This window comes from Hoplias malabaricus, chromosome 8, assembly GCF_029633855.1.
Source record: "Hoplias malabaricus isolate fHopMal1 chromosome 8, fHopMal1.hap1, whole genome shotgun sequence".
NCBI lineage: Eukaryota > Metazoa > Chordata > Actinopteri > Characiformes > Erythrinidae > Hoplias > Hoplias malabaricus.
In genome coordinates this window covers 5,081,086-5,105,611 of record NC_089807.1, presented here as the reverse complement: position 1 = coordinate 5,105,611, position 24,526 = coordinate 5,081,086, and the positions used below count along the sequence as shown (strand labels likewise).

At 43.0% G+C, this 24,526-nt stretch overlaps 2 protein-coding genes across 2 annotated transcripts in view; one reads left to right on the top strand and one right to left on the bottom strand.

Moving 5' to 3' along the window:
- Nucleotides 1–3,618: 3,618 nt before the first annotated feature.
- LOC136706111 (immunoglobulin lambda-1 light chain-like) lies at nucleotides 3,619–6,456 on the bottom strand. The gene is made up of 4 exons (XM_066680042.1): nucleotides 6,340–6,456; nucleotides 5,616–5,897; nucleotides 5,312–5,341; nucleotides 3,619–4,239 (listed from the first exon to the last, which is right to left on the bottom strand). Exons 1-4 carry the CDS (start codon nucleotides 6,386–6,388, stop codon nucleotides 3,905–3,907), a joined length of 696 nt encoding a protein of 231 aa, XP_066536139.1. The 5' UTR covers nucleotides 6,389–6,456; the 3' UTR covers nucleotides 3,619–3,904.
- A 6,120-nt stretch (nucleotides 6,457–12,576) lies between these two features.
- The window catches only part of lbh (LBH regulator of WNT signaling pathway), an 18,069-nt gene continuing 6,119 nt past the window's right edge, over nucleotides 12,577–24,526 (top strand). Inside the window, exon 1 of the mRNA XM_066678214.1 lies at nucleotides 12,577–12,775. The gene's annotated coding sequence lies outside the window, so the exon portion shown is untranslated. The remainder of the gene's footprint in view (nucleotides 12,776–24,526) is intronic.

Here is a 24,526-nt window from a genome sequence, read left to right as displayed (position 1 = left end):
CTGCCCTCAGTTGAAGGGCCATTACTCTTTTGATAATGTAGGTACAGTTCACTGTAGTGCCACGTCTGCACAGTGGAGCTTCAACTAAGTTCTCGTCCCACGTCTGGGACTTTTAGAGTCCAGAGATTTTTTGGAAGCTCTGAGAATTTGTAGTAGATATAAACAATATTAATGTATTTATATCAGCTTTTCATTTGCTATTTTATTCTTGTTTTAAACAAGAGGTGGAACGTCAACCATGACGAGTCCGTTAGAGGAAAGAGAACAAGAACAGAAACTGAATGCAAATCACACCCCCAGGGATGCCAGAAAGAAATTCATTTTAATAGTGTTCTTCTTTTGGGACTGAATTTCAGACAAAAGATTTAACTGCAGCTTTGTCACTGGAACTTAAAAAGAATATGGAAAAAGTATGAAATCTCTTTTCATAATGAATAATATAATGCAGATTAGCAGGATAGTGCAACATACAGGAACCAGAAGGCATTTTGACTGCATTATTCAGTGTTTTAGAAATAATAAAACCTAAAGGAGATTGAATCATATTTCCACTAGAGGGCATTCTGCATATTAAAGTTATTATAACCTCATTCCTAGAGTCGTTTCAGAACCAAATTTATCTACAGTTTCATTCACCATTCCAAGCACAATTGATCATTTTTACTGCATCGAGCTGATGACTCGATACATGTGGGAGTTAAAAAGTAAAACAACATGTATATAGAATAGCCACTTTATGTTGTTATTTATTCATTCATTCATTCATAATCTGTAACCCTTATCCAGTTCAGGGTCATGGTGGGTCCAGAGCCTACCCGGAATCACTGGGCGCAAGGCAGGAACCTACACTGGAGGGGGCGCCAGTCCTTCACAGGGGGACACACACTTTCACTCACACACTCACACCTACAGACTTTTTTGAGTCGCCAATCCACCGACCAACGTGTGTTTTTGGACTGTGGGAGGAAACCGGAGCACCCGGAGGAAACCCACGAAGACACAGGGAGAACACACCACACTCCTCACACACAGTCACCCGGAGGAAACCCACGCAGACACAGGGAGAACACACCACACTCCTCACACACAGTCACCCGGAGGAAACCCACGCAGACACAGGGAGAACACTATATATTTATTTATTTATTTATTTGTTTGTTTGTTTATTTTTAAGCCCATTTTCCATTTTCCAACTCCATTCACTGGCCACAGTAACACCTACTGGTGTCAGTAACACCTACCTTCTAATTTCAATCACTGCCCACTGCATGCACTTTTCAGATCCATTCAATGTGTACAATTACAGGCTGTGCCCCCCTCTAATCTCCTCAACATCTGTTGGTTTCTGACATAGCTATCACTGTTTATTCGGTCTGAAACATCTCCAAGAGACACTGAAGACAAGTGGGAAAATAAGAGATGCAAATGCGATTCACATGTATATCATTCCAAGACCGGTAAACCGCACATACCCTGCATTTAAAGCAATTATACTCCAGCTGAGAGTTGATTGTTCTATGCAAAGCGAGATGAATAATGATCAACTCCTCACAGAAACTTCTAACTCTAATATACAGTGCCTTGCAAAAGTATTCGGCCCTATACTAGTCCAAGACTGCCCATATATTAGACCAGGGCTGCCCCTATATTAGGCCAAGGCTGTCCCTATACTAGGCCATGGCTGCCCCTATATTAGACCAAGGCTGCTCCTATATTAGGCCAAGGCTGCCCCTCTACTAGTCCAAGGCTGCTCCTATATTAGGCCAAGGCTGCCCCTATATTAGGCCAAGGCTGTCCCTATATTAGGCCAAGGCTGCCCCTCTACTAATCCAAGGCTGCCCCTATATTAGGCCAAGGCTGCTCCTATATTAGGCCAAGGCTGCCCCTATATTAGGCCAAGGCTGCTCCTATATTAGGCCAAGGCTGTCCCTATATTAGGCCAAGGCTACCCTTCTACTAGTCCAAGGCTGCCCCTATATTAGGCCAAGGCTGCCCCTATATTAGGCCAAGGCTGCCACTATACTAGGCCAAGGCTGCCCATATATTAGACCAAGGCTGCCCCTATATTAGGCCAAGGCTGTCCCTATACTAGGCCATGGCTGCCCCTATATTAGACCAAGGCTGCTCCTATATTAGGCCAAGGCTGCCCCTCTACTAGTCCAAGGCTGCTCCTATATTAGGCCAAGGCTGCCCCTATATTAGGCCAAGGCTGTCCCTATATTAGGCCAAGGCTGCCCCTCTACTAATCCAAGGCTGCCCCTATATTAGGCCAAGGCTGCTCCTATATTAGGCCAAGGCTGCCCCTATATTAGGCCAAGGCTGCTCCTATATTAGGCCAAGGCTGTCCCTATATTAGGCCAAGGCTACCCTTCTACTAGTCCAAGGCTGCCCCTATATTAGGCCAAGGCTGCCCCTATATTAGGCCAAGGCTGCCCCTCTACTAGTCCAAGGCTGCCCCTCTACTAGTCCAAGGCTGCCCCTATATTAGGCCAAGGCTGCCCCTCTACTAGTCCAAGGCTGCCCCTCTACTAGTCCAAGGCTGCCCCTATATTATGCCAAGGCTGCCCCTCTACTAGTCTAAGGCTGCCCCTCTACTAGTCCAAGGCTGCCATTATATTAGGCCAAGGCTGCCCCTATACTAGGCCAAGGCTGCCCCTATATTATGCCAAGGCTGCCCCTCTACTAGTCCAAGGCTGCCCCTATATTATGCCAAGGCTGCCCCTCTACTAGTCTAAGGCTGCCCCTCTACTAGTCCAAGGCTGCCCCTATATTAGGCCAAGGCTGCCCCTATACTAGGCCAAGGCTGCCCCTATATTAGGCCAAGGCTGCCCCTCTACTAGTCTAAGGCTGCCCCTATATTAGGCCAAGGCTGCCCCTGTACTAGTCCAAGGCTGCCCCTATATTAGGCCAAGGCTGCCCCTCTACTAGTCTAAGCCTGCCCCTATATTAGGCCAAGGCTGCCCCTATACTAGTCCAAGGCTGCCCCTATACTAGGCCAAGGCTGCCCCTATATTAGGCCAAGGCTGTCCCTATACTAGTCCAAGGCTGCCCCTATATTAGGCCAAGTCTGCCCCTATATTAGTCCAAGGCTGCCCCTATACTAGGCCAAGGCTGCCCCTATACTAGGCCAAGGCTGCCCCTATATTAGGCCAAGGCTGCCCCTATACTAGGCCAAGGCTGCCCCTATACTAGGCCAAGGCTGCCCCTATATTAGGCCAAGGCTGTCCCTATACTAGTCCAAGGCTGCCCCTATATTAGGCCAAGTCTGCCCCTATATTAGTCCAAGGCTGCCCCTATACTAGGCCAAGGCTGCCCCTATACTAGGCCAAGGCTGCCACTATACTAGGCCAAGGCTGCCTCTATGGCGACTACCCTAGATGACTTAAAAGCAGAGTCCAAATTTTATTGTACTTCTGTGCAATGATAAAAAAAACATTTCATGTATTAGTTTCATGGGTTTGTGGACACATGATGCATGATGTAATTTCAATTCTGAGGCTGTGGCTGTAGATTAATGAAGGGAATTGGAGCCATCAGAAAAATCAAAATGTGAGCTTCTATGGAAATAAATGAGGACTCTAGAGTGATGAGAAGATATTTTATTCAGCAAAACACAGCAACGACATTTAGCTTTTACAGCACATTACACTGCACCTAATCACTAACATTTAAACTGATATGAGGATGACCACTGTAACATAAAGACCCATGAATAACACTTATACAATACAGGCTTAAATGACTGACTCTTGTTTAAAGAAGCCTTTATATATGACCCTGTCTGTTTATGTCAGTGGCCATGGACGTTGTCCATTCAGCACTGTCTGATAAAACTGAAAATAATTATTTATGCGTATTTAAGCATTAGCATGTTTATATCCTGCGCTGTATTTCTGCTCTATCCCTAACACTGCCCCACACTCAGACTCTTGGTCAGTGGGCTGCTCAGTGCTGGGTGACTCAGGCTGCAGGTGAAGGTGCGTCCTGTGCTCCAGCGTCCTGCGTTCAGTTTCAGGACACTGGTCTGGGTGAAGGTGTTGTCACTCTGGCGCTGGGAGCGTCCTGTCTGCACCTCAGGACCAGTCACCGTGCTGCCGTCCTCAGCCCAGGACACAGTGACATCATCAGGCACAAAACCCCACGCCACACACACCACACTGACCTCGGCTCCAGACGGGACTGATGCAGGGGGGGCCAGCAGGGTCAGCTGGGGGGGTGATGCCGGACGGTCAGAGATCACTGAGAGAGAAAGCACAATGAGCAGAAGAAACAGAAGGAGAAACTAATTCCAAAATTATTTTTAACCCATTTGTTTCCAACTGAGAAAATGTATAGAGTATTTACATATTTACATCTTTTATATCTGACCTGAAAAATCCAGAACATGTCCAAAAGCTTGTAGACTTTTAGAATAATTAAGTTCAGTTACATTTGGAATTGTACATCGGCTTAGTCTCAATATTAAAAGCGAAAATGTAACACAGAAGGCGAAAGGAACCAAACCTAATGAAGCATGGAAGCTGAACACTGAACGTAGTTTAGTTCCAAACAGTTTAGCTCTTAGACTAATGTACTGTAAGTGTATAGACAATTAAATCTACCCTTGTGAATTCCTACGAAGGTTTAAAAAGTATATACAGTGTATAACGAATTATCAAACAATTTAATGTCACTTGCCATTGTTTGATGTACGTTTTATATATTTATTTATTTATTAATTTATTTATTGTCCTATAAATGTAGGCATTTTACATAAAGAATTAACTGCTTCCTAAAGTTTGTTGTTTTTCTGTGGGGACAATAGAAAGTAGCATATTTCCATTAAACGTTAAAATGAAATTACGTACAATATATAACGTGTAGTGTTAAAATCCTCAGCTCAAACACATTAATGCACTTTGTTTCTCCTGGAGAAGTGTATATTAAGTGTTTTAACATGATGTTGATATTCTACAAATAGTAAGAGGTTGTAAAAATAAAGATATTTCCAAGGATTTATTTCAGCATGCGATGATTCCAGAACGATCCACATCAAGAAGAAATCCAAAATAAAATGTATTTACTGAATGCCTCATATCAAATATTCTATAACAATTCAAATCATTTCTAATCATTTCCAACTAAATTCCAGTTTATTATTTGCTTCTAGTTATTTATTGATTGTAAATATGATTTAATGTATTTATTTAAATAACTAGACAGACAAATATTGTTGTGTGTGAAAATGTGTTTGGAAATAAGCATATAGTCATTAATATACGTGAATGATAATATTAGATGTATTATATTAATTATAGTTTGCTTTACTTACAGACAGAGGTGCCTTGTCCAAACCAGAATTCTCCAGTATCACACAGTGTTAGAAGGCAATACAAAAACCTCAGTGCCTCAGGCCACTGTTTCTGCTGCAGTTAGGAGTGTCATGACTCTGAACTGTTGATCTCATATCAGCTAAACAACAGAAAATGACCAGAATCAACATTAATCTGGGCTTTAATTGGTTGGAGGTATGATATGGAGCTCTCAAACTGAAGAGGTCAGTGATGAAAGAGTGGTGTAGGAGCTCTAGTGAATGTAGAGGGTTTTTGTATGAGGTCTGCACTAAAATGAAGCACTGTGAGCATCATAAGTACCACAGTAGTAAACAGCTTCATCTTCAGCTTCTATTCCGTTGATGTTAAGATAATCCTGGTTGTTTGAGTCAGTGTAAGTGAATCTCTCTGGTAAATCACTGGCTCTATCATCATTTATCAGCAAAAACTTAGGGGTACCACCGTCTTTCTGTTGGTACCATGAAATGTATGAGCTATCATCTTCAGCAGTGCAGAGTATGTTCACTGTGCTCTTCAGGGTCACTGTTTTGGACTTTTCCTGGATCAGCTCATAGGCCGCCAAACCTGCGGGAGATAAATGTTGATGAATATGAGACTTTTAACCAAGATGGAGCCAACCTTGAAGGTGTGGGTCTGTTATCCCCAGTATTCAACCTCACGCTTATTAAATATATGAATGTAAAGGTGGATTTGTGGATAGGGAAATCTGTGTTTTCAATTTAACACAATCCAAACTAATGATATTACATCTGATGATGTCATAAGACGGTTAAATAGTATAGTGGATAACATCGCAACCCTTCATGTGCCAGACTAGGGTTTGATTCCCTACTCAGGCGAGCTGTACACGAGTTCTGCCTCTACATCTGCCTTCCTCTGAGACATGAATATAATCCTCTGGTGAAAAGCATGTGAGAACTTTAATGTAAATATTAGTTTAATTAGAAAGATGGGGTGGACTGGATAATGCACGGAGAATTTAAAAAAATAGTTTGGTCATTCTTACCGGTCACAGTGAGCAGGAGTCCAGCAACAGAGGCCAAGCTGAGGGTCATTGTGGTCACTTCTGTCTAACCAGTGTCCGAGCACGGAGAGTCACAGGGGCTTTATAACAATAGCGGGGCAACACCGAGAGGTAAGTGAGAGGAGTAGGCGCGTGTGGGTGTGTGTCTGTGTGCACCTGCTCTGTCTACATTTGCGTGTGTGTGTTTCAGTTCCTTCATGAATCTCAGAGCTGTTTCGGTTTTCTGCACCTGCACTGACCAGCAACTCTCACATTCGCACAGACTGTCCAACCTTTGCTATTAAAAAGCTAATATTATGCACTGTTGAGGTTCATATATAAAACTTAAGCAATGTTATGTATCAGCAAATACTCCTTTTTCCAACCTCTGCTTATTCATTTTCCTCTGTTTACTTGCTGATGATAGATGGTCAACAGCAAAACCATTGTTTTCAATGGAGCTGTGATGGAAAACGTTGCCCCTGATTGCAGAGGTGGATGGAACCTTCCATCAAGAGTGCACTCTTCCCTGGGTTTTCAGTGTCTACCACAAAAACACAGGCACAGAACACACAAAGTTAAAGCCCAGGCTGCAGCTGTTATCCAGATAATACCATGTGCTCAGATACTTTTAGGATCCCTGGCCCTCACACTTGCACTAATGCTGCTATCCCCATGGCATGCACACCTCCAATGCCCATGGAGCATCACCAGCTCTGACTGAAGGTTTTATTAATGGAGTGTAAATCACCATTAGAAATAGACAGACTGTTACCGGGCTGTAAATACATGTATGTAAATAAGCTCTGTTTTGAACGACCCTTAAAAAAGAAGTGGAACACACTGAGGTGTGTGTGTGTGTGTGTGTGAAGGAGAAAATGAAGAAAGAGAAAAGCTCCAGTGATGCACCAGTGCTCTCTTTTAAATATCTTAGACATTTGTAGGGGGTTTTGAATGGTTTTCAATTGTTCCTGGTTGTTTGGGTGCATTATGTTTTATATGTGTTTTATTTGGGCGGCATGGTGGCGCAGCAAGTAGTGTCGCAGTCACACAACTCCAGGGACCTGGAGGTTGTGGGTTTGAGTCCCGCTCCAGGTGACTGTCTGTGAGTGTGGTGTGTTCTCCCTGTGTCTGCATGGGTTTCCTCCGGGTGACTGTCTGTGAGGAGTGTGGTGTGTTCTCCCTGTGTTCGTGTGGGTTTCCTCCGGGTGACTGTCTGTGAGGAGTGTGGTGTGTTCACCCTGTGTCTGCGTGGGTTTCCTCCGGGTGACTGTCTGTGAGGAGTGTGGTGTGTTCTCCCTGTGTTCGTGTGGGTTTCCTCCGGGTGACTGTCTGTGAGGAGTGTGGTGTGTTCTCCCTGTGTTCGTGTGGGTTTCCTCCGGGTGACTGACTGTGAGGAGTGTGGTGTGTTCTCCCTGTGTCTGCGTGGGTTTCCTCCGGGTGACTGTCTGTGAGGAGTGTGGTGTGTTCTCCCTGTGTTCGTGTGGGTTTCCTCCGGGTGACTGACTGTGAGGAGTGTGGTGTGTTCTCCCTGTGTCTGCGTGGGTTTCCTCCGGGTGACTGTCTGTGAGGAGTGTGGTGTGTTCTCCCTGTGTTCGTGTGGGTTTCCTCCGGGTGACTGTCTGTGAGGAGTGTGGTGTGTTCACCCTGTGTCTGCGTGGGTTTCCTCCGGGTGACTGTCTGTGAGGAGTGTGGTGTGTTCTCCCTGTGTTCGTGTGGGTTTCCTCCGGGTGACTGTCTGTGAGGAGTGTGGTGTGTTCTCCCTGTGTCTGCGTGGGTTTCCTCCGGGTGACTGTCTGTGAGGAGTGTGGTGTGTTCTCCCTGTGTCTGCGTGGTTTTCCTCCGGGTGCTCTGGTTTCCTCCCACAATCCAAAAACACACGTTGGTAGGTGGATTGGCAACTCAACAGTTTTCCTGTGTGTGTGTGTGTGTGTGTGTGTGTCTGTGTGTGTGAGTGAATGTATGTATGTATGTATGTATGTATGTATGTGTGTGTGTGTTGCCCAGTGAAGTACTGGCGCCCCCTCCAGGGTGTATTCCCACTTTGCACCCAATGATTCCAGGTAGGCTCTGGACCCACGGTGACCCTGAACTGGATGTGTTCTATGTGTTCTATTAATAATTTGCAGGTAGCACGGTGGTGCAGCAGGTACTGTTGATTTCACACAGCTCCAGGATCCTGGGGTTGCAGGTTCGAGACTAACTCCTGATGACTCTTTGTGAAAAGTTAGGTTTGTTCCTCTTGTGTCGGCATGGGTTCCCTCCAGATGCTCTGGTTTCCTCCCACGATTAAAAAAAAACATGTTGGTAGGTGGATTGGCGACTCACAAGTGTCCATAGGTGTGAGTGAATGTGTTTTTACCTCATTTGGGGGGTGAAAAAAACAATGGAAAATCTGCCATTTGATAGCTCTTGACAGTTTTCCAACAAGGCAGACTGTCCCCAGACTTTTGATGGTCTTGGGACATATCAACTGCTCAAAGAATATAGACGTTTATTCATTCATTTTATTCTATAAGCATCCAGATGTGCCAGTCATTCTCTGCACTTAATAACACCATGAAACAACAAGGTACTTTTATTCTGAAAATAAGTTGGATTTGCAATGAATACAGTAATTTATCATTACTCTTCTTAAACTCACTATATGCATACTCAGATATCAACATTAATATCATATGATCATATGAAATGGTCTGGAGTTATCAAATCAAATTAATATTTACAACATTGATTTCTTTTATTTTTTTTTATTTATTTTTTTTTTTGCTTTAATTGATTTTAGTTTCTAGGCCAAATGCTGTTAAATTTACATTACCTGCCATATTTTCATTACGTCATATTTATTATTTCAACCAGTTTTCGTCCCTATGTTCTCACAGTCCTGTAATACACTGTCTGTGAATTTATAACATATTATAACACATTTTACCAGAAGGGGGCAGTGTAGTTTTACACACAATATCCCAAAGTCCCACCAGGTGGCGCTGTTGACTGACAACGGTATATACGCCACAAATGCTGTTTACATTTGATTTAAGAATGTTGCCTGTACTTTCCATTCGAGCCTTAAATTTTAAAGCAGATTTATGAAGGGAAATATTTATTAAATAACTGTGGACACTTTAATAGAGAAACTGTATATTTATATATCAAAGTTTTGACAATATTCTCAATATAATTTATGATATAAGTCGATTAAATGTGATTATTAACACCTTTTATTCTATGAAGTGTAGCTTACATGAGATGTAGAATGAACCATTTAATATTGTACACAACCTCAGAGACTTTCAAACCACTGGATTTCATGTGATATTTGGAAAAATAATTGGGGGGAAAATGCCTTGCTCCGTTAAGTGAGTAATTTAAAGAACAATTACTCCATAATCCAACTACAGCTTCTGCAAACAAACAGTGCATCAAATAGATGTGCACCACTGGTGGAATATAATTTCTGTTCTGATAGATATATAAAGGCATTTTTGGATGAAGGGTGTGTTATTTTGTGAGATAAAGAGTGCACTACATAGTGAATAGGAAGGGATTTGGGATACAGTCCATGCTTCTGGTTCCTGTTGATATTTATTTATTTATTTATTTATTTATTTATGGCCCACGTTGCCTTGTTTTTGTGCAAAAATACTCAACACAATTAAAATCTCACAGTTCTGTGCAAAAGGTTGTGTACCCCTGCTGAGTTTTAAAATGACAATAATTTAACAAATCCTCTTTACACCACACACTTCTTTTATTTGCTTAAATTAACAGATGTTTCCAATATTTTAAACTTGGAAATGAACTGAAACTGTATTCATTTATTCATTCATCATGTAACCCTTATCCAGTTAAAGGTCACGGTGGGTCCAGAGCCTACCTGGTATCAATGGGCGCAAGACAGGAATACACCCTGGAGGGGGCGCCAGTTCTTCACAGGGCGACACACACTCACACACACCTACGGACACTTTTGAGTCGCCAATCCACCTACCAACATGTGTTTTTGGATTGTGGGAGGAAACCGGAGCACCCGGAGGAAACCCACGCAGACACAGGGAGAACACACCACACTCCTCACAGACAGTCACCCGGAGGAAACCCACGCAGACACAGGGAGAACACACCACACTCCTCACAGACAGTCACCTGGAGGAAACCCACACAGACAAAGGGAGAGCACACCACACTCCTCACAGACAGTCACCTGGAGGAAACCCACGCAGACACAGGGGGGACACACCACACTCCTCACAGACAGTTACCCGGAGGAAACCCACGCAGACACAGAGAGAACACACCACACTCCTCACAGACACTCACCCGGAGGAAACCCACACAGACACAGGGAGAACACACCACACTCCTCACAGACACTCACCCGGAGGAAACCCACGCAGACACAGGGAGAACAGGACACTCCTTACCGACAGTCACCCGGAGGAAACCCACGCAGACACAGGGAGAACACACCACACTCCTCACAGACAGTTACCCGGAGGAAACCCACGCAGACACAGAGAGAACACACCACACTCCTCACAGACACTCACCCGGAGGAAACCCACACAGACACAGGGAGAACACACCACACTCCTCACAGACAGTCACCCGGAGGAAACCCACGCAGACACAGGGAGAACACACCACACTCCTCACAGACAGTCACCCGGAGGAAACCCACGCAGACACAGGGAGAACACACCACACTCCTCACAGACACTCACCCGGAGGAAACCCACGCAGACACAGGGAGAACAGGACACTCCTCACAGACAGTCACCCGGAGGAAACCCACACAGACACAGAGAGAACACACCACACTCCTCACAGACAGTCACCCGGAGAAAACCCACGCAGACATAGGGAGAACACACCACACTCCTCACAGACAGTCACCCAGAGGAAACCCACGCGGACACAGGGAGAACACGCCACACTCCTCACAGACACTCACCCGGAGGAAACCCACACGGACACAGGGAGAACATGCCACACTCCTCATAAACAGTCACCCGAAGCAGGACTCGAACCCATAACCTCTAGGTCCCTGGAGCTGTGTGACTGCGACACTACAAACCTTACCCGAAACTGTATTCCATATTTTGCAAAAATATTAAAATATAATGTTAAAATTGTTCATTCATATTTATTTATATCTGACCAGGAATGTTTGCCCTTGTAGGATGATGAGAGACCTGCTGTTTCTTCTGAATGGTGCAGCGTTCTAAGTGTTGGCCTTATCATCACAAAATCACAAGTTCAGTCTGTAGTAATGTTTCAGTCACTGGAGGCTGGGAGCCCTGGAGAGCACAACTGGCCTTGCTCTCTAGTGTTTAAGATGGCCCTCCTCTCCCACAAATGAGCACAATCTGAACAGAACTGACTGATTACGGCTTTCGTTTCAGAAAGCAGGTTAGGGTTTTCCCCGTCTGAAACAGTCTGTATTTGAGAAAGATAAGAAAAGCCAAAAGAATCACATGCTCAGTAGAATTCGAGTGTGTTGTCCTAACACACTGGCCTAATTTCTGATTCCAAATTGTCAAAACTATGTCAAAGGGAATGGGGGCCATGAGCTCATATTAAACCATGTTAGAGCCTTATGTGTTTTAACAGTAAATCCACTAAGAATTGTTTGGAAATGATTGGAATTAACTGGTAATATGTCCCCAACAATACCAAACAATAACATCTACTTTTCCAGGAAGACTTTACCCTAGACTATGTAATATTTCTACGAGACCTGGATTGCATCCACTCATATAAACATTAGTGAGGTCAGCTACTGGTGTTGAATGATTAATTCCAGAACACAAACACCACTCCAGCTCATCCCAAAATGTTGGATGGGGCTTTATCACTACAGAGAACAGCTGCACTGCCCCTCAGTAACATGGGTGTCTTTATGACCCTGCGGCTGACACTTGGCATTGAGCATGGTGACCTGAATCTCAATGTGCAGCTGCTCCAGATAGTCCCGTCTCATTCCATGATTTTCTATGGAAGGTGTACAACGTTTAATAATGTGTGCGTGTGTCATTGTTGTTCCTTCATCCAATGAAAGGAACCCTGCCCTATTGTCGTCATCCTACCACGGTAATACTTTTCGCTGATTGGCTGCCGGTGCAGTTACAGCGGCTGTTTCATTCTTGCGCTGCCATTCAAGAATATTCATGCAGGGGGCGTGGCTTCGGCTCAGGAGCACGCCCCCTTCATAAAAGTTCAGCTCGCCGCTCTGACAGTGAGAGCGTGAGCAGTGCATGGAGTTAGAGACTGTAGTTGTCCCTTCAGCAACAAGTCTATTCCTTCAGCCAAGGGCTCGGTCAGTTCGCGCATCTAACTCTGCAGAAACAGCGCGAGAGCAAAGACGGAGGTCAGAGTGTCCAGCCGCCCGTAAACGCGTGAAGCCCTTCATGTCTGTACACTGTCCTCAGATCTAACGGTAAGGTCCTGTTTTAGTTTTGCGTGCACTCTCTTTCTTGGTTGATAAAGTGTTAACGCATGCTACCGAGAAGTATTGTCTTGAATGTGTTTTCCTAAAAGGTGTAAAGTGAAAAACATATATTGTTTTACAACAAGCATAACGCGACGTCTAATAAACGTCTGATGAACGAGGACTCGCTTTCACAAGTCACACAGAGGCAAGGTCGAAAACGACATGTTGAACATACGTTTAAACGTTAAAAAGGAGTATCGTATGCTCTAGAACGTGCATTATTTTCTGAAACGTTGCTTCGACGTTTGTTTGAATGCACCGCAGCGTCGATGTTTATGGAGTTTGCACTGGTTAAATCTGTTGTGTTGCGCTTGTTTGAACGCACCTCTGTTATTCCACATTCCTTCATAACGTTATTTTTGAACTGAACAATGATCGTACGTTTCTTGAATAAAGCACATTGTTGGAATAACGTCGCTTGAATTCAGCAACAATTTGTTATTTTGTAACTGCAAACACGCTAACGAGATGATTAACCATAACATTTGACATCCGTTTGTGTTTTGGTTTTGTGGGTCTTCCTAACGTTTAGGTTTGTGTTTTGTGTTTAATTAAAATTAAACAACGATTTTTTAACTAAATGGAACGTTACTCTAACATTTGTGTTTGTTCATTCAGATTAGACATTGATCTGTTTTTGTTTGTGTTTTTACCAATTGTACGTTAAATTTGATATATAGGTTTTTACTTTTATTCAAATTAGACTGGATTTTTAAAACTGAACATTCATTTGGTCTATTTGACCTAGTCATTTTGTTTGCATTAAGGACGTTTTGTACTAAAATTTATCTTGAAACTCTAGTCTGGGTAGACATTTGACAGTCTGCAAAACCTAATGTCTGCTCTATAACTAAGCCTTATTGTTTAACATCAGTGTAAATGTTTGTTTTGTTTGCTGTACGGAAAGTTGGTTTGATGGAGACGATGGGAACAGTTGATAAAGCCAACATTTAGTCCATGTTGACATTTTTGATTTGTACATAGTTGAGTGTTGGCCAGTAGGAATGTCCTTCAGCTCTTTTCCTATTAGACAAACGTGTGTTTGGACTTGGGTTGTGGGTCTCATCTGAGAAATCTTCCTTTATGTTATACCACTGGAACAGAATGCTCCAGAAAATGGCTGTGATTGTTATTCTCAACTGCAGGATCCATACATTAGGCTAAGTGTGTGACTCAGAATGGAATATGCCCTGTGTATTTTGAGGCATGATTCTGTTTCCACTCCAGTGCAGTGCGGTGGTAGATGAGTCACAAGACTGATACCTTCCTAGTCCTTACTAGACTAAAGAAAAAGGTCATGTTCCATATTGAAAGGGGTTAATCACCACATGAACCACAGTTGTACAACAGAATCTTTAGGATTTTTATAAAGCGCACATTCTTTGCTTTCTTCAAAATCGAAACTTTACAGTAGAAGGCACTTTTTATGAACGTTTTTAAAATCATGTTAATTTTCTATTGGGCAGTTTTTCCTGAAGGTTTCACAAAAATTGTAAAACATCTCCTCTGTTGGAATGATGTAATGATGCTGGAAAATAAAAATGATTAACGTAAAATAGACCTTTAAAAAAATAAATTAATAATAATAATAAAGAAGGTGAAATTCAGATTACGGTGGCGTCAAAAAACCTTCCCAGTTCACATTTGGTTTTCAGAACATTCTGGGAACATTGTTGTTTGTGTCCCAACCATCGGAATATTTTCAGTTTCTTTACGGGTTGTGCCTTATGTTTAACTGCAGCAGTGTTCTCACCATGTTTCTCTGATAATAACATTCTGACAATGTGCGCCACCTCACTTCGGCTCTCCAGTTGTCGTCACTCTGGTCAGTGCTAATCCCGGGCGGCTTAAAGGGACACTAGGTTCGCTCTAGTGCTGTGGCCTAGTCCTGTGACCTATACCTCATTGTACAGGCATCAAAAACACTGGACAACTGTACAGGCATCCAACTGCACCAATAGTAAGTCAATGTGATTTTCTAAAAACTGAAATTAAAGCAATAGTTGGTGAAGGATGACTCTACTATAGCTGTGCCAAAGTTGCTTTTTTGTTTTTGTTTTTGTATGCTCAACAACCATGAGACGTGTTCTAGGCAGGAAGTATGAACTTCTCTCTCTCTCTCTCTCTCTCTCTCTCTCTCTCTCTGTGCACTTGCTTGCTGCAGTAGGTTGTGTGTTTTTTTTTGCAGAAGGCCCTTGATCTTCTCACGTAACTCTCCTTGCTCAGAGCACTTTGTGTTGCATCTCTAAACACTGTTTAAAGTCATGTTTTGAGGAAGCCTGGGTGATTCCGAAGGCGTGTTTGGTACAAGTTTCCCTATTCATGGCTTTGTTTTTCGGCTTTTATCAAAGTTCTAAGAGATTCTGGGGTCAGGTGTCACTTACAGATCTTCTAAACCAGTCAGATTGAAAACAGTGCCTTTTTAATACTTCCTCTTCACTCATGAATGGAATCATTTGTGTGGGTAACAATGTGGTTAACGGGAAAGGGCATGATTTCTTCTAGAATCAAGGTATTTACGTGTTTTTAGTTCTCTATTGGCAGCAGTATCAGCTTCCACTTTTCTGGGAAGTTTTAAAGTACATGTCGGGGCAGTTCTGTGACGATCTGGTGGCATTCAGCCACAAAAGGGACAGGTCATGATGTTAGATGATTAGCTCTGGAATGCTAACTCCACTCTGACTCCCTCAGACTGGAGATCACAGCTTCTCTGCTCCGCAGCCGAGTGTTGGGGGTCTTGGTTCCACTTTTTTATGGACGTAAGGTGTGTGCACTTTTATATTTTAAAATCATTCCTAAAGAAATCTTGGTTTTCTTCCCAGTTTGGTCACTATTTGAACATTTACAGTCTTCTCCAATGGTCTCGCCTCCTTCTCGTCCACTGCTTCTGTTAGCTCCGCTGGCCGTGCAATGAGCAATAACCTCCCTCCGTTCCTCCTCACCCTTCACTGGACTCTTGGCTCCATAAAGGCGCTTGCGTCAGTGGTACGGGTTCCTTTCGCTCTTTTCATTTTTTTTGCTTTAGTGGGCACGGCGCTGGGTGCCAGCTTCCATCCCTCTGGCCCCTGAGCTGACTGCTCAGATTTACAGCCAGAACAGATGGGACACAATGCAAGTAATGTATGACCTAAAACCTCATCTTGTGTCCTGCTGCCAGCTGGTGTCCAGTGTGTGTCTAGGACCATCGTTCATCTGTGTTCTTGCTTCATAGTATTGCCTTAATACAACTGGAGAAGAGTACTGTTTGTTGTTATTTACATTTACGTGAAATTTAAGTAAACCCCTATATTTAGCTCCTCTTTCAATTCTAACTTAACCTTAAAAGTGCTATGTTCCTTGTACATTGGGTTGAAATGTCCTGACCTACAGGCCATGGTCTCATCAAAACACGTTGGATGTGATACAATGTAAGATAATATTTTCTATAATTAGTTAATTCATTCATGAGTGGCTGGGTGAGTGTGTGATGACCTGCCCAGCCCACAGTATGTTCCGCCATTGTGTCCAATGATTCACAGTAGGCTCTGGACCCACCAAAAGACTTAAAAGCAGTTACAGAGGATGGATGAATGAATTAACGCATGCATGCGTTAAAGGTTTCTGCACCTAAGCATTGGTTTTTAAGCTTATTTCATTTTTAGAAAAATATAGGTCACAATTAAATATGTTTTCATTAAGTAATTTAATATTTTTAAATTAACAACTTATAAATTCATTCATTATCTGTAACCCTTATCCAGTTCAGGGTCGCGGTGGGTCCAGAGCCTACCTGAAATCATTGGGCAAACCCATGCAGACACAGAGAAAACACACCACACTCCTCAGTCACCCGGCGGAAACCCACGCAGACACAAGGAGAACACACCACACTCCTCACAGACAGTCACCTGGAGGAAACCCACGAGGACACAGGGAGAACACACCACACTCCTCAGTCACCCGGAGCAGGACTCAAACCCAAAACCTCCAGGTCCCCGAGACACTACCTGCTGCACCACCATGACGCCCCATTTTCTATAATATCTTGTTACAATAATTTATGCTGAAATTCAAACCATTTCCTCTTCTCCTGTAAATGTATATTTTTTTGGAGATCTGTTTGATATGTAATAAGTAGCTGACCCTTTCAAAATATGTTCAGAAAAGACTGCAAGGCTGTAATGTGGTGTAACTATTTTAATTAGAAAGAAATGCTTCATATAATAAACCCTTACTTGTCACAGTTTGTGTAAATGTGAGTCAAAAAGATTAAATGCAGATGCCTAGTAAAAAAAACCCTTTCTGCTTCTGTATGCCCTTTAACACCATTTCAAGGACAAACAAAGAGTCTCTATCCCTGACTTAATATGAGCATGGCCTGACTTCCAATAACCAGCAGCTCATTCTGTGAATGGAGTCCTCGTTACTGAAGTCTCAGGGAGTTAATCTGGACGCTGATGAAAGCCCAGGAAAGGTGACATTAATTCATCACCATCACAATTGGGGTTGCCAGGTGTTTGAAGACAATAACTTGCAAATTAAAGAAGCCCAGTGGAAATGTTTAATCTTTAAGTCTTTAAGGAACACCAAACTCTTTAATTTATTTTCTGAGAACAAGATGAAGCACAGTTAAAAGATGAAAGGTCATCTTTTGAATGGAACACTCTTTGCTCCTCAATGGGCTTCTCACAAGGGTGTGGCCATGTGTCAAAGGGATGAACTAAATGAAACTGTGTGGTCAAAATACCACAAGGATCAAACCCCACAGCAGCATAATAGCCCTGCTCAGATTGGCCAGTTTCAGCATCTGTTTTTTTAAATGTTAATGAGCTGCTAACTACCACCGCCCCCCCCCCACCAACCCGAGCACATGGGATGAGAAGCAGAACATTTCACTCGGCCCTGTCTTTTCTTGTCATTCTGTTCTTTTTTCTCTGCGTTCGTTATGTGTTCAACACCATTTAACTTAGTCATTGCCCATTCATTTGTTCTTGATCTCAGACGTGAAGCAATTCACGAATTCATTCAAGCAATTCAGCATTCATGAAGCATCAGAATGACTCATTTTATATCCCTTGTTTTCTGATTTAGACAGCACACTGAAAAATGACTGGGCGGTAGTAGTGCTGTTTCACAGTGTGAGAGTTGGTAGGTTCCAGGTTCTCCAAATGTCTGTATGCACCGAACAAGTGACTTTGTTTCATGTTTTCTTTTTAAATTAATGTAATATAAAATGGAGAAAGAATCACTGGAGACAGATTGCTGTTTTAATTTATAAAGGGGTTTGTAGCTAGTGTTCTGGAGGATTAATCTGGACTCCCACTTTTGCAAAATACAGACAGGCCCCTTGTGTTGACCTGTATAGATTCTGTAGAAAGTGGAGGAAATTGCCAGTGACTCAGTGGAGAACAAAGGCTTTTATTTCCTCAGCATCTTGAGCTGTAATCCACGCATACTCATGGCTTTTTGCCCAGTGTTTCCTGTCCAAAGTGGATGAAGAGATTGGACAGACTCTGGTCTGGGATGGACAGGTGTGTGTGTGTGTGTGTGTGTGTCCTAGTACGACCTGCTTAGAGCTTAAGAAAATTCATGAAAACACTTTTGTGTTTCAGCACAGCTCAGGGAACGTGAGCCGGATGATGAGTGCAGGGATTATGGTGCTCTGGAATCCACCAAAAATGGTGAATTAATAACTCTGCATGCCCTGTGTGAGAGACACAGCACCGATGTGGAGTCTGTCCCCCTGTGCTGCAGTAATGAGACTGGACACTCGAACATGTTCTGGAAAATTAGACAGCATTCGATCACGATGGCATTATGAGAGGTCGGGTACTGATGCTAGGGGCGTGTCTTCGGTGCAGAGCAAAACATCTATCAGACCATTAAGGTAATGGATGGAGTTCAGTACGTCCAAAGACTCCAGCTGACTCTTGGCATTGGGCGCGGTGAGGTTAAGCTCATGTGCAGCTGCTCCGTTCCAAGCTTGGATATGTGAGCTGAACTCACTTGTTATACAGGTGCCTATAACCCTATTAATGAGTTCTTTATTTGCTTGTACTTATTAATTATGTATATTTAATGAATTATCTCCATGTATTTCTTGTATTGGAAAGTTTAACAGTAGACATTTATGCTCATATTGTCCACTCCAATCTCCTGCCAAACTGGCAGGGCCTCCATCTGTCAGTGAGCCGTTCAGTCTCGACTGCTGTCAGGGCATTAGTCAGCGTGGCACGCGACCCTCTCGCCTCGTGTCCAGAACGAAGACAGGTGTTCGTCCAGAGCTTTAGAGATGGACGTCATGGAGGTGGATAAGGCCACACAATCCTTTTTTGATCCCTGTTAAACCTAATGGACAGTGTCCAGGCTTGACGTACCATGCCTCTCCGAATGACACAGACACTACTCCTCTGTATTTGAACCCCCCACTCTTTGATTCCACTGAGATAAAGGAGCAGTATGTCATTTGGATTATCAAACAGTTGACGACAATAGACAATTCTGGGAAACTACTGTTCTCACAGCAAAAAGGAGCTGAACGATACTTGCCTTTAAAGTTTTCACTCCACAGAACTCGTCTTTACCTGGAGCTATTTTAGCACCTTTGGTCTGTTTTTTACTTTCATGGAAAGTTAGTGGTCTGAGTCAGTTCCCCTTTAAGTAATACATCTGAAGCAGCAGAAATAAGTCAATAATGCCCACGTATGCAGCAGAAATAGAGCAACTTCCTCAACCTTTTCAATGCTTTTAAAAATGTGTGGTTCTTCCACCGTCTAAACCCACCTCCACACGCCCGAGCCAGCGACCCAGTTAGAGAACACCTGAGCCTTTTTTTTAGACTGGGAAACTTAATTTCTTTCCCATTTACAGAGCCAGTGCTGCATATAAACACATGACCTTTTTTCTCCACACGTTAAATCATAAACATCGCCTTTAAAGTATTTCTATCTTAACATTAGTTTTGAGCAGAGCCTCTATCATCGCTACTCTAATCCCAATCCCCGTCCCATTGTTTCCAAACTCATGTCCTGAGGATCTAGACTGAACTGTAAATTCAGAGAGAAACAGATTAGAATGTTGCTTTATACTGCTCTGGGGTGGGAGTCCTCTTCTATAGGCAATGCTTTTCTAATCACCTGTGTCAACTTCACAGTATCTGCAGTCTCTAATTTGAAAAGGAGCCTGAATAAACTTGCAAACACGCTGTTAATAGCTGTCAGGCGACATGAGCTCTATGAATATGAATCATATGCCGTCCTGTAGTGCTCAGTTAATGCGAGTGATTGATCGAGTTTCATGTGAATTTCAAGGGAAATGTAAACAAAGCCGTAATAATGCCATGACAGGCTGCTGGAAAATTTTGCTCACTTTTGATTTGCTTTCATGCTAAGTATAGCTCTTCCCAGCTCTAATTTCTTTCTTTTTCTTGGCTGTCCGCCATCTCCTTGGCTTCTTGTTTGTTTTAGAGAAGAGCACTTTTGCTCAGGCTTGGAGGAAAAGCCAGTTCTGTGGAAAAGAAGCCGGGCTTGTTGTGTAACAGGGGCCTTAACCGGTAATACGTTAGAGAGGAGAGTTGAATTGTCTTCTCCTTCTCTCTTCCACTTCCTCTCCTCCTCCTGTGCCCCTTTGTGTTTTATTAGGGTGATGTTCTGTTATTCTTAGGCGAGCAGGATGTTTATGTGGCCTGGGAGCTGAAATATCTCTGGTGATGCTCCAGTGTTTATATTTCAGCTGCTTCTTCTTCTCCGTTGACCTCTGCTCAGGTCTATAACCAGCGTACAGTCGTTAAAGCTGCGCCCTCATTGTCTGTGTTATTATTGTCTGTAGTCCTTGTCTTCCATTTGCATAGCCGCTACACAGTGTGTGAGTGTTTAGATGCAAACTAGCGTCTAGAAAGGTTCCGCTTTCATAATAAATGGAGATATGTCGTGAAAGCTGATGTACACTGTTGACATATTTCATAATCTATAGCTGTAACTTATTCCAAAACGGCTGCATTCTGAATCAGTCATTCTAAAGGCCCTTGATTTATGTTGAAAGCAGGGTCTGGACATTTCTTCTCCAGGCTCGGTCCTTCTGACAAAGAAGGGAAGTCATAAACGGCTGGTCGGACAGGGCTGTGGCCTAAAGTCAATAATGAATTGGCTGATGAGGCGTCAGATTCTTGGCTGGTTTCCAGGGACAAATATCAATAAACTGTGCTTAAGTGGCTGTGAAATATCCAGGTGTTTTATAAAACTTAATAAATACTGAATAATATACTAAAATAGTAAATAACAGTTGGGAGAAAGTGCAAGGGTTAATTTACAGTAACACAAGTTCAAAGTCGAATTACAATGTACAACAGCCCTAATATTTTCCTGCTCACACCGGTGCATCGATTTGTTGGCTGTGATTTCAATACGGATTTCACAGAAGGCTGCACTATGTAAATGAGTATCTTGACCAAATGCAGATGTTCCAGATAAGTGTCTGTGGGCGTTTTGGTGAATCAAATCATTCAAGTAATACAATAAATTACTTGCGTTTTGTTGAAAACAATATGTTGAAAGGGAAATTCCGCTTTTTTTTCACCTTTAGTTCATTGATGGAGGAGGGAACTGTGCATGGGCTTTTGTAAAATGTTATAATCCGTATTTCATAGTGTAATTTGAATTAATAATCAATTAATGCCACACCATTTAAGCAAAATATTGCCTTTGTATTTTTGTAAACGATGAAAATATTGTTGGAACTGTTTAGCTTTTAATTTTATTTCATCTGTGTTTACCATAAGGGTGGCACGGTAGAGCAGCAGGGAGTGTCGCAGTCTCACGGCTCCAGGGACCTGCCTTGCGCCCAGTGATTCCGGGTAGGCTCCGGACCCACCGCGACCCTGAACTTGCTGACTGAAGAGCTGATAAATGGCTAACGGCTAATTAGCCGGTTTCTGTTCTTTGCTTAAAGCCGCAGTTACAACACCCTAGGTTTGTGTCTGTGAAATATTGTATGTGATGTTACATATATTTCAATGAGATTGGCCACATCAGATGAATATTTATGCACTTTTGAGTCACCAATCCACCTACCAACGTGTGTTTTTGGACTGTGGGAGGAAACCAGAGCACCCGGAGGAAACCCACGCGGACACAGGGAGAACACGCCACACTCCTCACAGACAGTCACCCGGAGGAAACCCACGTGGACACAGGGAGAACACACCACACTCCTCACAGACAGTCACCCGGAGGAAACCCACGTGGACACAGGGAGAACACACCACACTCCTCACAGACAGTCACCCGGAGGAAACCCACACAGACACAGGGAGAACACACCACACTCCTCACAGACAGTCACCCGGAGCTGTGTGACTGCGACACTACCTGCTGTGCCACCGTGCCACCCATTTACCATCATTGGTAAAATCAACCACTTCATTTCAAACTCTTAGAATTATTGTTTATATTTAGGCTCATTATTTAGGCCACTGTTCCGTGAAATTACAACCAATGGTCGTAGCACAGTCGGCCTGAACTCGATTGTTTTGAATCAGTGGTGATTCACAGTTGAAAATCCTTTGTGGTCCAGTTTTGGGTTCATTCTTAATCTATGACACAGGTTGGCAGCAATCAGCCTCAGCTCAGTGATGAGTCAACATCCATTAATACCCAACTTTTCAGAACAGGATGACCCTCTTTTACCCATAGCACTAAATCTGCGCCTAACTCCTGTGTGGTCAGTTACGGTTTTCATCGGTCCTTTAATAACGCATCAGGAGGCATATGACCGCACTGACACAAGCTTGCCATTCGCTCATGGCTTTGTTTTCCCACCAAATGCACGAGCTTTGTTGTAAGACTGGGATTGAGAGGGGTTATGACTGGTAATCTGAGGATTTAAGCAAATATGCAGGGCATTGGCATGAGGTGGCCTTTACTGCTGGGAGACGGCAGAGGTAGGAGCTGACCTTTGCCTGAGTCCATGGGCAAAATATCATCAAGATTAGAGCCCGAGCTTTTGGAATTATAGCAGGAGCTGGAATGTGACAAAACACATTGATGAAGGCTACGTAGTTTCATGACAGTCTTGGTCATTTTAAAATGTTATCAGTAAAAATGTCCAGTAGATCAGAGCCAACGGAAGTAAATTTGAGTGCCCAGGTATCAGCCACGTCAGGGGTTTCCAAATATCTTTTGTCTGATCACAGTCCTTTGTGCCACCGGAGGTGGTGGGAGGGGTGGTTTCCTATCTTTCTCTTAAAGTTACATAGTGCAGTTTCTGCAGTGCTGACCCTTGGTTAGTAACAACAGAGGCTCTGTTATCTTTAGTACAGTTCAGTGAAGCATCACAATGATTTTGAAGCTGTAATTCTAATGTAAGATATTAACCAGTGTTGCTTTAGTGAGTAGTTTTTAAACCCCGCCCCAACCCCCCAGTTTGGTGCAGTCTCTGAACACAGTTCCAGTGCAGTACTGGAGGTGTTTCATAACCCTCTAGCCCACACATGGCATTGAGCATGGGGACAGTACCGTACAGCCAATCAGAACTGAAGTCATTTACATATCACTGTCTTAAAGAAACAGCACTAAAAATGTTAGATAATGAATTTGGTTCATATAAACCCACAAGGGTATTATAGGCAGTGTGTACAGTGTATTCAGTGTATTTTACAGGTTATCCTTGCTGAAGTTTGCCAGTCATCTGTTTGTAGATTTGATGATGGAAGTCTGTGCCAGAGCATATTTCTGTGAGAATCCTGGGACATTTTGTTTCATTGACCCATGCTTTTCTTGTCCGATACTTACGTAAATGCTCTTGTTTGGGTTTTTTTTTTAAGCCAAACCCTTGATCTCTATCTCTCTCTCTCTCTCTCTCTCTCTCTCTCTCGGTCTGTCTGTGTGTGTGTGTGTGTGTGCACTGACCACTTCGCTGACAGACTTTAAATAACTGGCGTGAGAAAGGAGCTATAGCGCAGCCTGCATTCTCAGTAGATACAGGAATAGATGGCCTTGTTTTTCCATCACACGAGGCATGTTTCTGATGTTTAATTTTTCATTCTGGTGTTTGATTATTCATTCAGTATTCACTGGATTGTACCATTTTGGAATTCAATTCCAGTCACCATTCTCAAGAGTCTATACAAAGTTACCCATGGTCTTTTGTTCCTGCTGTTTCCCTTCTATGACATAATTGTAGGTAAATATATTCATCACAGAGCTGCTGATTGGCTCAAATGACTAGACAAGCTCAGCCATTCCACCAGTTGCTTTAGACAAGGCTAACATGGTAATTAATATGACTAATTACATTGACATATCTTTCAGAATCTATATTCTAATGAAATCATCAGCACCATCCCTCCTTGCTGTAGTAGCAGATCCTACATCTTGGAAGGCTTTACATTAGAGTGTGTTTTAGAGCAGGGCAATTAATCAAAACTGACATAATCTTGTCTATATCGATTATTTTATTCTGTTATGTTCCCACTGTCCCTTTTAAAACCGCACTACCAAGCTGTAGTCACGTGTGTCTTCCCCTTTCTGCCACATGGAGGAGAACCTAAATGCTGAGGCCAACCGAGCAACTCGTACCAGAGAAAAACACAGCTTCTGTGGTTTGGACGGGCTGTGTTTTGAGTATAATTAAAACAACACGGAACAAAAAGAAGTCAAATGTAAAGGCTGAGGGTTGAAAAAAACACCAAAGCACAATCACACACCAAATATAAACAGCTCA